The sequence below is a fragment of the Lissotriton vulgaris genome, chromosome 11, assembly GCF_964263255.1.
Source record: "Lissotriton vulgaris chromosome 11, aLisVul1.2, whole genome shotgun sequence".
Lineage (NCBI taxonomy): Eukaryota > Metazoa > Chordata > Amphibia > Caudata > Salamandridae > Lissotriton > Lissotriton vulgaris.
The window spans coordinates 671343890-671362657 of record NC_141699.1 but is presented as its reverse complement, the minus strand read 5'-3'; the positions used below and the strand labels follow the sequence as shown (position 1 = coordinate 671362657).

General features: G+C 45.5%; 1 protein-coding gene across 2 annotated transcripts in view; it reads left to right on the top strand.

The window, feature by feature from the left end:
• LOC147683320 (gamma-glutamyl hydrolase-like) overlaps window positions 1-18768 on the top strand; it is a 93914-nt gene that overhangs the window by 52146 nt on the left and 23000 nt on the right. For both annotated transcript variants that reach the window (XM_086943772.1, XM_086943773.1), the window contains exons 7-8: window positions 13348-13441; window positions 17918-18055. In XM_086943772.1, coding sequence (XP_086799898.1) covers window positions 13348-13441; window positions 17918-18055 — 232 coding nt within the window. The remainder of the gene's footprint in view (window positions 1-13347; window positions 13442-17917; window positions 18056-18768) is intronic.

Here is an 18768-nt window from a genome sequence, read left to right as displayed (position 1 = left end):
TGTGGCATCAGACATACGAGGAAGGTTTGTCAGGATGTGCCTTAGGCAGTAGTGAGAAGGCTTGGGTGGTCTCGCTGAGAATAGCAGCATTAATGGTGAGTGGTAACTGCTATAAAAACGTGTATGGAAGCTCTAGAGGTTAGAGCGAGGAAGACAGTAGAGGAGCATAGTAAAAGAAAGGGAAACAGTAGATACACTCAGGTAGTAGGTGCTGGCAGAATGCAACTACATCTAGGATGTTAGCTATGGCCCATTTTATAAAGAGTGACTACCCTGTATCTCCGACCCCTGGAAAGCCTACTTTCAGGGCTCATGTGCTACTAAGTTATTGGACACCCTGTAAACCCAAGCTCTCAATTTCTTCACACAAACATGCACGCTTGCAGTGTTAGATTATACCACACTTCACAATTAGTTGTGTCCAGCCGCTTGGCTGATTTATCCTTTTTCTGGGTGGGCGTACAGAGGCTGTCAAAGAGCAAGTCATTCTAATACATGTTCCCAGGGCTTTAAGGGGGATTAAAAATGTGGTGGGTCTCTAAAAGGGGTGTGTCCTATGTTATTAAGGCGCGGCTTAAACAGGTTAACTATATTTCTGTAATTTCCATAGTGTGCCCCCGATCAGTATTTTGGTGCCTCTCCGAGCTTTCTGTGATTGCATCCAAATATATACCATAACTGACCTACACCTAAAATTAGACAGGACTACTAGCTTAGTCAATAGTTATTAGTCCTTTAAGATAAATTAGTGACAAAAATGACTTTGTTCTCAATAATTAATATCAAACATGATGAAAATGTTTCAATTCTGAAATCGTGAGACTGAATTAATCATTACTGAGGCTTGTAGAAAAGTTCACTCTATGTTGGACATGTACGCCTTTTTTTTCTTTTCACATCTCATCCATTTGCTAATCTTACACTTCATCACTTTCATCTTTACTACCCTCTTTTCGCTCTCTGTTGAATGCATTTCCTCGCATCTCCTTCACTTTTCTACCCACCCAAACACAATGCAGCTGTGTACCTCCTTCACACATTTGTATAAAATCACAATTGCAACTGGCGCACATGAACATTGCTCTGTGTACTCTGCAGAGAGGCCAAGAATTGCATGACCATGTATTCTGAACACTTTTTAGACCCACTGATAAGCAGCAGCATAGCCAGTGTGTCGGCCTTAGTGCTAGGAAGGAAATGGGCCCCTCTGGCTGCTGTTCGAACGATACAATATAGCAATAATCGGGGTTCAGTGGACCTCTCTGGGCCACGGTGACACTGCAACTGCTGCACCAGTGGGAGCTACACCCCTGTTTACAGGCACTGCAAAAAACATGCACTGCCTTAACCCTCAACTCCAGAGCACTCACTAGTGGCCGTAATAAACGCCTGGAGGTGACTCAGTTCAAAGTGTGTGTTATACAAGAGTAATATGCTGCAGGAAAAAATACACAAACGCCATCCTGGAAACAGCTTACTTAATCCTGCGTTCCCTAAGAGTGATAAACGTGAAATTTAAACAGAAACTAGATCGCTGACACTGGATTACCTTAAAGTTTCTTACACTGATCGTTCAGAAATCGGTCAGTGTTTTTCCTAGTGAGGTCAAGGTGATGAATGTAGGGCCCGATGGGGAACCGTGTCTAATTACTACTGAGCCTGAGACCCGGAGGGACCCGGCCCATTTAAAGCCTTGAGTTTAGTACTTAGTGTCACACATCTAATGCACTCACTGCATGTTCGTGATGACACAGGGACTTCTGTGCATATGTTTGCGACACACAGCTCAAGAGTGGAGAGTGGGAAACACAGAAGACGTCTTAAAACTGCTGAGGTACTACATTCAGCCTTCATTGGCGCTTTAAGTTGTTTACTATATAATTCTTCTTATTCACCTGCACTTGTGTCAGGGCTAGTGTTACCCAGAGAGTGAACTGTTCACAAGACTGTAAGTGCATTTACCACTTATGCAGCTGGTGTAAGACGTACGTCAAAGACCCATGCCAGCAGGTGCCGGGCATCTGTCTCCATGTCAGCTTCCAGTGAATCTGAGATTCGGTCCAACCCCAAGGAAGAACTTGCTTATCTAAGTGGTAGTGGTTTGAATTTAAAAAAAAAAGCACATGCTGCTTTTACCTTTGGCTCGCTTGGTCCTTGATTTTTAGTAACAATGTCACTCTTAGGGAATGCAATCATGTAAAACATGTGAAATATAAACCGGAGCTAAATCACTGATATGGATTACCTTATCGTTTTTTTTTTACCTTTATTGTTCAGAATTCGATCAGTGTTTTTGCCAGTGCATTTAAGCACATGAACATGGGGGCCCGATAGAGACCCATTTGAATGTTCATTTTTTTTTTTTTAAAGAGTTTTATATAGCACAAACTAGACCCGAGACATCGGGTATCAGAGCGCTTAACATGAGCACCAGTTTCGTTACAGACAGACACATTCACTTTTGTGAGGCACGGGAAGATTAAGTGATTTGCCCAGAATCACAGGATGTTGAGCGTCGTTGCCAAGACTCAAATCCGGTTCCCCAGCTTCGAGGTCGAGAGCTCTAACCGCAAGGCTACATCCTCTCCCCAATTAGTATCGGGTCTGAGACAGACCCTGCCCATTTAAAGCCCTGCGTGTTCCATTCCACACAATGATAATAATGAGGTGGGTATTCTCTTTGCGGACTGGGTAGCTAGCTTTTCAGTCAGTGTACTACTGCCAGCAGTGAGCGTGAGTTGAATTCGTTTGCAGATAAAGATTAAGCAGTTTGTTAATCCAGTTTAAAAATCTTAACGCTCCAGAGTTTGAAACCTTTCATCGGAAGAAATGGAAATAAATATGCAACAATGAGTTAGTTTTCAGAGTTCCACGGCTTTTTGCTGCAAACTAGTTTGTTTAAATGTTGCATTTCAACGATTAACAAGACTAATAATGTCTTTGTTGAGAAGACAGTGTATTTAAACTAAATTAATCTTGTGGAGTCCGACTTGCGTTTTTATTTGAATGGTTTGGAGAATATTACTAGGGTTCTCGGTTTTACGGTGTATCTTTTTTACATTTCAGTCTGTTTTTATCTGAAATTATTTTTCACACCTTTTTCATTTCTTTGTCCATATGCATATAGGGGTCTCCCCCAAAAATTAAGCTGCACCTAGTATATTTCCACATTTATTTAAATAATAAATGCACATGCTACTACTAAGATTTCTTTAAGGCTTTATTAGACTAAGAAGCTGTGTGCAATAAAAGAGTACTTTCACCTGAAAAAAAAACTGTAACACTATCGCATGTGCTTATGCAGTTATTTGTTTTTCATAAGGGCATCATCTTAGTTATGTTTTTTTAAGATCTGTATGCGGTCAGTATTCACAGTTATTGGCCAGGTTGCTGTGAGAGACAGCGCAGGAGCACACTCTTCATACTGCTCTCTCTCATGACACAATCTCACGTTCTCTGCCCTCGTTGTCTGTCTCTCCTGCAGTCTTTCTTGGTCTCTACCTCTTTCTCCACCTCTTCTGTCTCTCACACACATTTTCTCTCTCACTCTGCATATCTACTAAATTTCTCTTTTTCACTATCCTTGCTGTTTTGTTGTAAATATTTTGTTTTTCTGTTGCTGAGATCCTTTATTTTAGCTTGAAATTTGTGATTTTCCAGCAAACTACAAGTGAAAGTAACTGGTTTTACCAAATGCGCATTCCTAGCATTTTCATCTATTCTGCAAATCTGCCTTGACATGTTGATAACTCAGTTTTACCTAAATACATTCCTAATAGTTAAAAATTTCTTTTTGAATATACAATTATTAAGTTCATTAATACATAGAGGTTCTGGACAGTTAGTGACTGCAGAAAATGGTTTGCCACTTGCTGTTTATTTTTTATTCTAGCTATCCTGCAACAAGCTCCAGAGCTCAGATGTGTGGAATGCTTATTCTAACCCTGTTGATCAAGCTCTTGGGCTCAGCCCTATATAATATTTATTCAAACACTGTTCGGCGGGCTCCCAGGCCAAACTCAGTTTAGTGTTTATGTTAAATACTTTCCTCAGGTTTTTTTTTTACCAAATCCAATTAAAAAAACTTCACATTACATGCCATAGCTTAAACTTATGCGATAATGAGCCATTTTTGGGCCTCTATACAATTCTAAAGATAGCCTCTAAAGCCTCTGTAGGACATTACTCATTTTTGAAAGGTCGTTGATGTATATTTAAGAAACCCTAGATATACTGTATTGGGTCACATTTATGGTTTTTTTTTTCATATAGGACACCGAGCACTTTTTAAAAACTTCAATTCACATATCAATTGTATTAAATGAGAATTGGACTCCTTATTGTTCCGTGTATTAACCCTTTCTGCATCTGACACTCTACCTTCTGGTCTGAATTTGCTACATGCAGTTGTGTATCAAGAACAATTGTTTTTTCTAAATAGCTTAGAGAGGAGCTTTGCACTAGGCATATTGGATAAGAAGAGCATGACTTTAACACAGACTCCAATTGAAGGTTGCTGTGTATTGAGCAACCTTCACAGGTGGCTCGCAGGCTCTGCTCTTAACCACAGCTTTTGGCCGAGATAGCTGGCTGGCTATCCAAACAGAACATTAAGCACCTATATTTCTGAAAACAAGTTTGCGATGGGGAACCACCTTTGAACTTCAGATTTAGGCATTTTATTTATTAATCTGCGAGAACAACCATAACACCTACAAATAGCACAGAGGGTGTTAAGACTACAAAATGCAGTAACCATGTTAGAATTGTTCCAATTGTTTTCATTACGTATGAATTGCTGTGATGTATTACTGTTTTTTTTCTGTGTGGTTACAATTCATATTATATGCACTAGATTAGGATTATAAAGTAAACATTTTAATGCATATTCCGTTTGTAGGGACTTTGAAGAGTGTTATTCCTTTATGAAAGAGGGCTTGGGTGTCCATCAACTGTCCCTGACCCATCTTATGGGACTGATTATCACCAGAAAAAAAACTTTTATGCAGAGTTGTTCAGTGGTTTGTGTATTGGTTGCTAGTTAAACTGTTTTTCTGATGCACATTTCCACAATGACTATGTCGTTAGTGCCCTTAGTGCCTTCGGGTCAGAAATCTGAACCCTGCAACTCTAGTGGGTGCCTAGAGAATATATTGCAGTTTCTTTTTATCTCTCATTGTTTGATTTCTCTACATTTCTATCTTACTCTTCCTCATGTCTCCCCGTTTCTTCCTTTGTTGGCTCGCAGAATGGCTTTCCTTTATCGCAGAGGCCGCCGCACCCTCCCGCAGGGGGGGGGGAGGCTAGAAGGCCGGCGCCATAACCCACGTGGTGCCCCAACCAGTGGAAACTGGTTCCGGGTGCCCCAAAGCGCCCGTAGACCAGCGGAAGAGGGCAGCGCACCAGCCTGCCCGGCCGGAAGTAACCTTTGGCCTGGGCGCCCCTAAGAGGCGCCCAATGGCACCCCCCGCCTCATTCAAATCCCCCAATCAGGGGAGACACCGAAGCCCCCCTAAGGAGAGTCAGGGGGATTTAAGCCGCCGACTCTCCCAGCTAGGCCACAACTTCTTCGTGGAGCTGGGAGAGCGGCGCGACAAGAAGATCTGCAGAATCGGACGGCGGAGCCTTGCTTAGGACGGAACCTTCCGGAACACGAAGACTTCGAGGGAGAAGAACCGACGCGCCGAAGCCCTCTCCCCGCACCATCGTACCAGCCGCCCCGCGGTGCGCAGCGTGCCACTACGGGGCTGAAGTTGCGACGAGGCTCACCAAAGAAATTCCCCGGCGGAGTCACGCAGCCGAAACGAAGCGGGACTGCGTAGCACGACCCCTTCCGTCTTCATCGGAACCTACGCATTGGGCGGAGCAGAGGAACCGTCGTCGGCTACGCTAGGAGCCATGGCAGAGGGTCAGCCTGGGGAAGTGGCCGAGTTGCTGAAAAGGATCCGGGAGGTCACGGCCACCCACAGGAGCGAGTGGCTCCAGCCTCACATCGTCAGCGGGAAAGAAAACAGACCGGTCGACCAGGCGGAGGAGGGAGCAGGCCCATCGGATCCCAAAAGGCACAAAAAGACACCGATAAGGAAGTCCTCCAGGAAGAACCCCCCGAGGAAGGAGCACCAAAAAGCCCCCCCTCCGCGACGCGATGATGGTGATCAGAGCGAAACATCGGCCAGCACGAATGGTGAGGATATCAGCGAGATAGTTAAGGAATGCTTAAAATCACTGACGCCAGCACTGCTTAACAATGCGGGTCAGGGGGTATCAGGCGGGCCCAGGGAGCAGCGCGCAGATGAGGCGGCAGGCAAATCTTGGCACATGGTCGACCCAGGTTGGGCGCGCCAGGCTAGGGGGCAGGAACACGTGGTTCTGCCGGCACAGGGCGAGCAAATCTCTCCGGTCATGGGTTGGGGTTACGGATCCGGGTAAGGGAGCCCAGCGCTGGGAGGCATAACCTCCGATCCATACAGCAGGCCATCCCCCGGCCCGGCATCTTTGACAACAAAGGCCACAGGCCTAGCATGCCTCATCCCACTAGCTGTTAAAGAAAGAATATGGCGGAAGGAGTTTATCGATATATTCTCTCTGCTCGAAATTCAACTCAAGGGTTTGGACCTCACCACCTGTGACAGGAAAGAGGAGGATAGGAGAGAGAGGCACAGCAGCAGAAAGGAGCGCAATTTTGAAAATTGGTTGGATGCCTTCAGAATAATGGCCTGCATTATTGTAGAGAAATTCCCCCACTGTGCGGCAGACCTTTGGCTTTATGAGGCTAATATTGACCTGGCACATAGGCAGTTCCCAGGGGAAGCGTGGTTGAATACGACAAGGGTTTTAGGCTAAAAATGCAGAGGCATCCGGAGATAGAATGGAACGAGGAGGATGTATCTGGGTTCATCCATAAAATGCTCACAGCGAAGGAGGTAAAATCTTGGGCGGGCAAGTATGACCATTCCTTTCGTAGTTCCCACCAGAAGGGCAGGAGCGGAACTTACCAGAAGCAGAGCGCAGGGAGATCCCATTCCCCGAACAAAGCCAAGGCCATTTGTTGGAGATACGACGCAGGGGATTGCTCGTGGGGCTCGTCATGTAAATTCCAACACGCTTGCTCGAGCTGTGGGGGCAAGCACGCGGCAGTGGCGTGCAGGGGAGGCAAGCGCGAATCCAAAGGGGACAAAAAAGAGAAAAGCAAAAAGCACTAGCCCCGGGCCTAGTAGGCGAGGTGACCTGGTAGACATTCAAGATTGCCAGCTGGCCAGGTCTCCTATCAACAGACAACAGCTGCGCAGGTTGGCAAATAAGTACCCGAACAGGGCGGATGCCAGGGTGCTGGTAGGAGGTTTTGACAAAGGATTCGTCATTCCATTCAAAGGCACCTTACCACTCGAGGGGGCAAGGAACCTAAAATCAGCGATGCAGCACCCACACGTGGTATGCACCAAGCTGGCGAAAGAGAAAGCCCTGGGTAGGATTGAGGGTCCACTACGGAAGGGACTAATCGGAGGCATAGTGGTCTCCCCACTAGGGGGGGTCCCCAAGAAAGAGCAGGGTCAGTTTAGATTGATACACCACCTTTCATTCCCTGAAGGGGCATCAGTGAATGATGGAATTCCCCCGGAAGCCTGCTCAGTAGGTTATGCGACAGTGGATGACGCAATAGATTTAGTAAAAGCGGCGGGGAAGGGAGCCCTCATGGCCAAGGCGGACATTGAATCGGCGTTCCGCTTGCTGCCCGTCCACCCATCCAGTTTTCACTTGCTGGGTTTTCAGTGGGAGGGTGACCTGTTTGTCGATAAGGCGATGCCCATGGGCTGCGCCATATCGTGCGCATACTTCGAGCAATTCGCAACATTTTTAGAATGGGCCCTTCATGATTACCATCAGGAAGGCGGCAAACTACACTACCTCGACGATTTCCTATTCACAGGTCCAGCGGGATCCCCCACGTGCAGCAACACTCTGTCGGCATTTGAAAGGCTAGCCAGGACCTTAGGGGTCCCCCTGGCAGCAGATAAGACGACAGGCCCTACCACGAGACTAACTTTTCAAGGGATAGAACTGGATTCCGTGGCAGGGACAGCCAGGCTGCCCCCGGAAAAGGTAAAAGAATTCAGGGAGGATGTTGGCAGGTTGCGCAGGCGGAACAAGGCCACCCTCCGGGACATACATGGGGTGATAGGCAAGCTGAACTTTGCAGCCAGGGTCATACCCGCGGCCAGGGTCTTCTCCAGGCGCCTGACACAGCTAACAGCGGGAGTCACCCACAGACATTACCGCATTCGGTTGGGCGCTGGAGTAAAGCAGGACGTCCGAATGTGGGACGAGTTCCTGCAGGAATTTAACAGAGTATTGATCTGGAGAGAGGGTTGGGTGACATCCAGGCAGATAGCCCTATTCACAGATGCAGCAGGGAGCCTGGGGTTTGGGGCCATCCTTGGAAATCAATGGTGCACGAGCCAGTGGCCAGACAAATGGCACGCTCTGGGAGTCACCAGGAACATCACGTTCCTGGAGCTTTTCCCAATAATAGTGGCATTGACCATCTGGAAGCAGGAGTTGAAGAACGTGAAGCTGACACTGCGGTCAGATAACAAGGGGGTGTTGCAGGCCATTAACCGGGGCGCAGCGCGATGCCCAGACACATTGAGGCTAATGAGGCAGTTCATTAAATTGCAGCTGGAAGGGAATCTGGAGCTGAAAGCACGCCACGTCCCAGGGGCAGAGAACATGGCAGTGGACGCATTGTCCCGGTCACAGATGGTGCGATTCAGAGACCTGGTCCCTGGGGCGGACCGGGATATGACCCCTTTCCCAAAATACCTGTGGGACCTGGGGTGGTAGACCTATCCAGACTGGTGGGCCATTCACTAACCCCTGAAGCCACCAGAAGATACAAGAGATGCACAAGTACTGTATTGAGCGTGGGCGGCATAAGCACACTGGAGGACAAATTGGGAACACGGACAGCCGTTGAGAAGTTTGTGCAGTGGGCATTCAATGCCAATAAATGAAGGTCATGGGCACAGGCACACCTGTCAGCCATTGCCCATTTTGCCAGGCTTCACACGGGAGATGACCCCACGGCCTCCCCATATCTCAAGGCAGCCCTGAAGGGGTGGAGGAGAGTAGAAGGGAAAAAGACAGATGTAAGGCGCCCCATTGATTTTTGTAAGCTGGGCCTCCTCCTGAGGGCTTTAGATGGAATCATCTCAGACAGATACGAGCTCCTACTATTTAGAGCCGCATTCACCACAGCCTTCTTTGGCGCGTTCCGCATAAGCGAGCTAGTGCCGCCCAACAAAATGGACCCGGCACAGCGATGCCACCAGGCCAGGGACATTAAACCCTTGGCAAGAGCGGTGGAGATTACTTTAAGGCAGTCTAAGACAGACCAGGCACGAGGGGTAACAATTAGGTTGCACTGCATCCCCGAGACGGGGCTCTGCGCAGTGTGTTGCTTGTTCAAATACATGATAACCCGCCCGGGGGGCGACGGCCCTCTGTTCAGGCATCGAGACGGGAGGAACCTGAGCAGGTTCCAATTCACGGCTGTGATGCGCCAATGTCTCGGAAAAGCGGGCTTCCACCCAGCAGCCTTCGCCCCACACTCCTTCAGGATCGGGGCAGCAACCACGGCATCGCAGCACGGCATGCCAGAGGATCGGATACGGGCTGTGGGCAGATGGCGATCCAGGGCCTACAAATCGTACATACGGCCACACCTGATGTAAAAAAAAAAAAAGAAGAGGGAAGGAAAGGTTCCCAAAAAAAAAAAAAAAAAAAGTGAGCACGAAAAAAGGGAGTCACCTTGGGATGCTGCACGGCAGGGTGCTGTGGCAATGCCCACTTTCCGCCGACACGCCGATTCTCCGGTGCGCAGAAGGCCACCAGAGCTCAATAACTATATCCAAAAAAAAAAAAAAAAGAAAGGAAAAAGTATGATTAACTGCATCGGAAGAAGACAAACCCGGGTGCGCAGCGGGCCACCTTAACAGAATCCTTTCTCTTGACAGGAGGATGCCCGCGGCTGGTTTGGGTGGTGGGACATTCATTCGTGTCCAGGATGGAGTCATGGTGGCGACGGTCGGGGCACAAAGCGGCAGCCAGACCCAAGGCGATGTGCATCCGGTGGGTGGGACAACCAGGGATGAGATGGGAGCAGCTGCTGCCAAGCCTGGACAGCCTACTGGCAGATTCGGCGTGGCATCCCGACGCTCTGATCATCCACCTCGGCGGCAACGACCTGACGAAACTGGGGCGCAAAGCATTGGGGCAGGACATCCAGAAGGATCTCACCACGACAACAACGTGGTTGGGTCCCACAACGGTGATCTGGTCGGAGATGATCAGCAGAAAACATTGGAGAGGCGCTGACTCACACAAAGCGGTGGATAACGCAAGGAGGAAACTGAACATCGCAATGCACAAGTTCTGTGCTACGAACAGCATGGACTCAATCCGTCACGGACTCATTCACCCAGGACTTCCAGAGCTGTACGGCCAGGACAGGGTGCACCTCTCCGACAGAGGAATGCAAGTCTTCTGGGATAACCTGTGGGGTGCATTGGCGATGGCAGGCTGTAAGTAAGTATAAAAAAAATTTAAAAAAACAGGATGGGGGGAGCCGCAGAAAGACGTAAGCCTCCCTGCGGCGTGGCAGAAATCCTACAATGGTTGGTAAGGATACACACCGGCGGGCGGTGTGTAGGAAGAGGGCCACACACTTTTCAATGCCGCACGGCAGGGTGACGTGGCTGCAGCAAGGAGGGGAGTACCAAGAGGAGACGGCACTCGCGGCCCAGACCCAGCCGGACGGCAGGGCGCAAATGGTAGCGAGCTGGGGACCTAACTCCAGTGGGAAAAAGCTCCCCTCCACGACACGCAGACGGCATGGGCAACCAACCAATGGGACAACAAGGATTTACAAGGAACTGGTTGCAAAGTGCCATTTACGAACTGAAGAAAACTGACACCTTTTGCTCAGAAGACGGTGTCATGTGTATATTAATATTCATGTATGATTGATGAGGACAGTTCGTAAATGAAGAAATTGCATAACCAGTATTTGTTTGTGATATTGAAAATTGAATATTGTAATTTTAATATTGCAATTTAAATATTAATAAACTGCGGCCAACAACAACCACTACTTTAACCGGCATTGTTGGCTGACATGATTACAGGAGGTACAAGTGGGAAGTAGGGCGGGGGGGGTGGAACGACGGGGTGAGTTACGATTTGGCAAACACTGAATGGGCACATTCGGGGGTTATCGCAGAGGCCGCCGCACCCTCCCGCAGGGGGGGGAGGCTAGAAGGCCGGCGCCATAACCCACGTGGTGCCCCAACCAGTGGAAACTGGTTCCGGGCGCCCCAAAGCGCCCGGAGACCAGCGGAAGCGGGCAGCGCACCAGCCTACCCGGCCGGAAGTACCCTTTGGCCTGGGCGCCCCTAAGAGGCGCCCAATGGCACCCCCGCCTCATTCAAATCCCCCAATCAGGGGAGACACCGAAGCCCCCCTAAGGAGAGTCAGGGGGATTTAAGCCGCCGACTCTCCCAGCTAGGCCACAACTTCTTCGTGGAGCTGGGAGAGCGGCACGACAAGAAGATCTGCAGACCCACCCACCCACACCTAAGGAACAACGAAGTCGCAGGGCTGGACAAGGGCACGGGTGTTTGCGGAAATCCTACAATGGTTGGTAAGGATACACACCGGCGGGCGGTGTGTAGGAAGAGGGCCACACACTTTTCAATGCCGCACGGCAGGGTGACGTGGCCGCAGCAAGGAGGGGAGTACCAAGAGGAGACGGCACTCGCGGCCCAGACCCAGCCGGACGGCAGGGCGCAAATGGTAGCGAGCTGGGGACCTAACTCCAGTGGGAAAAAGCTCCCCTCCACGACACGCAGACGGCGTGGGCAACCAACCAATGGGACAACAAGAATTCACAAGGAACTGGTTGCAAAGTGCCATTTACGAACTGAAGAAAACTGACACCTTTTGCTCACAAGACGGTGTCATGTGTATATTAATGTTCATGTATGATTGATGAGGACAGTTCGTAAATGAAGAAATTGCATAACCAGTATTTGTTTGTGATATTGAAAATTGAATATTGTAATTTTAATATTGCAATTTTAATATTAATAAACTGCGGCCAACAACGACCACTACTTTAATCGGCATTGTTGGCTGACATGATTACAGGAGGTACAAGTGGGAAGTAGGGCGGGGGGGTGGAACGACGGGGTGAGTTACGATTGGGCAAACACGGAATGGGCACATTCGGGGGTTATCCCTTTGTAACACTGTATATGTGTCCTATGAAACACAATCTGATTGAAATACTAAGCTGCCCTATTAGGATTCCCAATTGTGACATGTAGGTTACAAGAAGTGCTCTGCAGCAGGTACTTTAACCACTTGAGCTAATTCCATAGAAATAGGTGAATGGCACTCCCATTTGATGATTATTTCAATTTGTTTTAAACTTTGAAACAGTTTCAATGCTCTCTACCAATATTTCTGTATCAGCGACCCTTAAATATATATAAGCATTGGCAAAGCCAATAGTTGGGCAGCCAGAGCTATCTTCTAAGGCCATGTTTGGCTAAGTTATACATTTACTCGATTAAACATAAGACTATTACTCCAATGCCAAACTTAACCTTTTCATATTTGCCTTTGATCTGTTAGCCTAGTGTTGAAGTTTCTATCACGAGCATTAAGGAAATAAGAAATAATCATTACTGCATCTTCTATCTGATGATGAACTCTACAAGACCCTGTAATCGAATATATTGTACCAATATTGCTCTTCATTTTCACAAAATCCAATAAAAGGTATTAGAACCTGAGACATTTAAAGTAAGCAAATTTGTAAATCCAGGCATAGAATCTTGTGGCTCTAGCCACCTGACTATTGAGAACAGGAGGCCACCTCAGTATCTTATTGAAGACATTCTTAGTGAGAATGCGCCTTTCCTAGGGATGTATGATGTTACAACGCATGCTTTTACAACGCATGCCTTTACAACACGCTTTTTACAACGCATGCCTTTACAACGCATAGTGCTATGGGGCGCTGGATAGTGAATAGTTTAATTTACTATTCCAACTCCAGTCCCCGTGGATAGTAGGGAAGGTGTTGGATTGTACATTAAACCTTTTCCCTATCCTAGAGCGCCCCCCAGCGCAATGCGTTGTAATGGTTTGCGTTGTAAAAGTTGCGTCATAATGGTAGTGCGTTGTAAAAGTTTCATTGTAAAGGTTGTTTACCCTTTCCTAGGTGTACTTTCAGTAGATATTTGCTTGACTGATCCCATACCTATTTCATATCTTGCATTGTAGACTTTTCATAGCAACCAGAACCTCAGAAACTTCTACAATGTCCTCTCAACCAACAGAGATCAAGTGGGCTTGGAGTTTGTGTCCACCATGGAAGGTGAGTTACGTCACATATACTATGCTCCTCATTGTACCCATAAGGAAGCACCGGATCCTGCCTCGTTGCATCACTTTGGTTCCCATTAGAAAGCTGACACACCCAAATAGTCCTTGGTATTTTACTGCATGAACATGGGAGACCCCACACTTTATCCATTGGTGGTTAGCAAAAGTTAGTGTACCATTGCCTATATTTTAATGTCCTCTATAAAACTATGACTTTATAGCACATACTTTTGACAAAATGGAGACTGAAACAGAGGGTTGTAAATGTATTTGCCCTGATCACTGTGTTTTAATGTGAAGAGAAGCAAAGATTAGAAGTCTTAATAGATTTATTTTGAAATATGTTGTTTATTTTCGAATGAGAAGTCTTATGTGAATGTACAAAAATGGATATGAAACAAAACTGGTTACTCTGATGCTAGTAATTTTAATTGGTGTAACAACAGAATTCCAGCAAGCCCCAAATTCATTGAAATTGTCTCTTGTGTTGATTTTGCCTACAAAGTACTTATTCCTCCCTATACATATCAGCTAATATGTTCATCAGTTATCAAACATTTCAGAACTAATTAAACAATACACAATGAAACAAGCTGAGGTGGATTCCTCATTGTGAAAAAGGTCATTGCGTTGTAAAAGACTTCCTTGACCAGTAGATGCAGAATAGACTTTACTCTTGAGGGCTGCAACGAACTACCGAATATGTCAAAAAATATAACCGGAATTAAACAGTTATTTGAGAGTGTACTAGGAGTACCTATTACCAAAAACAGTAATTGAAATGGGAGTTATCACCAAGCAAGTACATCAAACAGTAGAAAACTGATTTTCCCAAAGGATTTAGGGGGGCGAAAACAGTGAAAAATCAAACTTGTATATACAATGATTTAAAAAATTAATTAGTTTGAATTTAATTCCATCATAGATTTTGAACTATCAGGCATTTCATGTAGTAATATTCCACCACTACTGGACTATTATCAAAGTCCTTTAGATGAATGTTAGTTTCATATAACTAGTTTCCATTGAATGAATGATTCCTCATAAGCCTGTTTGCAGTTCGAAAATCCTCCCTGCTCTTGTGTTATATATTTGCCACCAGCAGAAGAGTCAGGACATTTCACATTTTCCTCATTTCATTAATGTTCAGCCATGCAGTCCCAATCATCACCTGGAAGACTAGACAAGTCTACACCGTGTTACTTTTCAATCATTTACCAAGTCCAATGATATCTCTGATAGCTAAAAGCATACCAACGTCTCTTGATGCACTTTTTGCAGAGTCGAGCTAGACAGAGGCATCCCACCTAATAATATTTTTGCATGTATGCCAAACCAACTTGTGAGCACGATATATATGTTACAGTCAAAGTGTGAAATCCCGGTATTGTATAGAATGCCTAGGTAATGTATAGAATACCTGATGGTTTTCGGCAAACTATGACATTTAAGTGTTTTGTGAAAATGTTACATACTTTTCCTAGGCATTCTATACAATTCCTAGGCATTATACAGAATGACCAGTACCATTTACGCAAAGTGTTAAAAGGCCACAAGATGAGATTCCTAGGCGTTCGGCAAAGTGTGAAATTCCGGTATTGTATAGAATGCCTAGGTAATGTATAGAATGCCTGATGGTTTAGAGGCAAACTAGGAAATATAAGTTTTTTGTGAAAATGTTACATACTTTTCCTAGGCATTCTATACAATTCCTAGGCATTATTCAGAATGACCAGTACCATTTACGCAAAGTGTTAAAAGGGCACATGATGAGAAGCCTTTATTAATTAATACGCATTTGAAACTGAAAGAACAAAACTACGAAATAAAGCACAGGATATTCTTACCGGAAAACAATGAAAGCAGAACTGAGATTGAAGTACTTGTTACACTAAGAAAGGCCGGATTAGGTGTATTATATACTTTGCCGGCAGACAATCCGGCAAAGTATACAATGCCTAGGCAATGTATAAAATGTCAATCATTTCATACTTTGACGTCCGATTTTTTCAGGCATTCTATACATTACCTAACCATTCTATAGAATGCCGGATTTCGCACATTGCCGGACGGGAATAAAATGGCAGGATTAAGCGTATTATATACTTTGCCGGCAGACAATCTGGCAAAGTATACAATGCCTAGGCAATGTATAAAATATCAATCATTTCATACTTTGACGTTTGATTTTCAGGCATTTTCAGGCATTCTATACATTACCTAGGCATTCTATAGAATGCGGGATTTCACACTTTGACTGTAACATATACACTCTCCATTGCTCTACAAATAATTACCCCAGCTAGGATTCCCCAGCTTCCCACTCCCTCCCCAGAGCCACATGATGGAAAGCTCTTGTAAAATTCAACCATGGGAGAGATGAAGCTATAATCAGTGGTGTGGTGAACCAAACCCTTCTGTAGATTCTTACTCTAGCAATCCAACTCAGCTGCAGAATTCATTTACTTCTAAGATCATTCGAGTTTAAGGTGGATTTGCCCAGATTGAATTAAGCAGTAAAACTTTCTATCGCTAGCTGACTGAAAATCAAAATTAGCTTGTTTGACAAGGTGCTCTGCGGGGATGGGGGGAGCTATTCCCTTGCTACTAATCACAGCTGTGGTTGAAATGCAAATGTCAGCTATATTCTTCAAGGGTATCTCCTCTCCTTCTGAGAACTGGAAGGTGTTTAATCCTCAGCGCTACATCAGTAGGTGTTCTGGTTCCTCCGGGTCCACAGGTACAGTCCAATAATCATTAGGATGAACCAAATATCCAGACTAAAGTGAGTATAGACAATTTTGACCATTCCCCTTTTGAGGATTTTGTAGGTTTTTCAGTAGAAAATCTGCTCCTACCACTTGGATTTTTTTCTTAAAAAATAAATTATTACAAGAAACACTTTTTTCAGTCATAGTTAATACATAAAAGCTTTAAACATTGTTTTTTCTAACGAAAAAATAATTACATTTAGCCTTTGTGAAGGATATTTAGACGTAGTTCGTTTTTGAGTTATAATGAATGTTTTTGGAACTAATAAAAAATGGTACTTAGTAAAATGAACTTTCTTAGGAGTTTTTAAAAAACACAGCATTGCTTCTTAAAAGGTTAAAAACGAATAGCAGGTCAATTTTTACAAAAAGTAGGTCTTGTTTGTTAAAAGGTACACGTAGATTTATTAGCTTTCAAAAAGATTGACTTGTTTGATAAATATTAGATTTTTAAAGTGTTTAAACTTTTGTAACATCAGTAAAACTACTAACTCAACCATTTGTTTTTCTTATACATTTCTCAGATTTTTTAAGACGCAACAACAAATACATTAAATTACAAATAAGTTACGATTCTCCATAGTTCTGAAAATAATTGTCATAACATTCAGGAATTTGGAGACATTTTCATTAGCATATCAATGGGTTGACTCAGTGCGGTACACCAGGCATTATTCCTTTTCAGGGAGCCAAGCGGTGCAGTAATTAGGAGTTTAGCCTACCCTTATTAGGGTTCCCCATATTTGGCGTATGCATTGCCTTTTTTGGCAGTAAAGAGGCACACTGTTTATGATTCATGTATGGCTATTTTAGGTCGAGCTTGGGCAGCTTGTGCATTGCTCTGTGAGGCATGCTGTATTCAGGTAGGGACTTGAAGCTCCGCCCACTCTCCCTCAATACTTTTCATTGGCTTGTGTCATCGTTTACTGTAAGCTGTAGCTGTTCATTGGTCAATAGGCTTAGTAGTTCCTCCTTACTACCAGCTTGTCTTATTTTGTAACCTCCCATGGCGACACTGCCTGTTACGTGTGTTGTTACTCAGTACGCTTTAATTACAGCCTCCGAGCACTATTTTCTCAAATAGCTTTGTCTTGCCTGCTGTTGCAGGCAGGACACGCTCTTTCCAAACTCATTTTCATAGCATAAACACATTTGCAATGCAATAGGTCTCGCACTTGCAAGAGTTTATGCTATTGGCATTGTAAATGACAATGCATTTTATTTATCTGTTTTAAAAACAACACATCAATAGACGGCATTGTCATTTGGAATGCTAATAGCTCAAACTCCTGTAAATGCGAAATCTATTGCATTGCAAATATTTGCTTGAGAATGAGTGACAACTTATTTGGGGCCACTGCGCAGTTGCTTGATTCTAAAATTGCCTGTTTCGCTGACCCTCGTTTCTGCCGGCCGTACGGCTCAGAAAGTTAAACGCTCACCCCTGAAAAACTGCAGTTCACAGATTTTAGCTCAGTAAATTAAATACCATTAATGTGGGTAACAGTAATACCTTTTATTCACAGTTCTTTTGGCCAGGTGTATCAAAGGGTTTTACCCACTCTGTGTCCATGGAAAAATGGGTTTTTACATTTGGCCCTTAGAAATGACAGAAGTAAAAATAAGCTATTGTGTGTCTAAAGCACAATATTGTAAGGGTTGTGCATTTATTTGCCAAATTGTTTTGATTCCTCCAGGTAAGAAGTATCCATTTTACGGAGTCCAGTGGCACCCTGAAGTGAATCGCTTCCAGTGGAAGACGGAATTGGCCTTCCCACACTCTCCCAATGCCGTGCAGCTTTCCGTCTCCTTGGCAGACTTCTTTGTGAATGAAGGTTTGTGTATAATCCATATCCATACTAATATTATAACGAGAGAGCCCAAACCTTTGAGGTGGGTAATCTCAGGAACCACAGAGCCAATCACAACACCCAATGCAGCATTGGAAAGGACAGTTTCAGCAGATGGACATAGGCTATACAGCTGCCCACCATATACATTAGAAGGGTAAAAGAGCCTTAGGGGCAAAGTAGTCCCTTGTGGGCGTGGGCGTTCTGCTCGGGGCGTTGTGTTGGGGGCGTGTGCATACAGCGATGTGCGCGGTATGCATACACAGTGATGGGCGCGGTATTCCGAAAAATAAAGCGTTCACAGTACTCCCTTGAGGGTGTGTGCGTTGTGCTGGGGGCGTGGCCATACAGCGATGGGCGCGGCATTTGTGGAAAATGGGGCGCAGCAATCCTGGAAAACAAGCGTTCACAGTACTCCGTTGTGGGCGTGTGCATTGAGCTTGGGGCGTGTAAAATAAGCGTTCACAGTACTCCGTTGTGGGCGTATGCGTTGTGCTGGTGGCGTGTGCATACAGCGATGGGCGCGCCTCAAACCAAGCTGTATTCCACCGATTGCGCCCAGCGTTCTGGGGGCGACTACCGTTACAATACCACTGGGCGGTGCTTTTGGCAATTTGCGGTGCGTTCGCCGTTGATGCCATGTGGGTCGTCTAACTGGCATGACAGCGGGCAAACACGTTTCCGGCTCACACACTTCG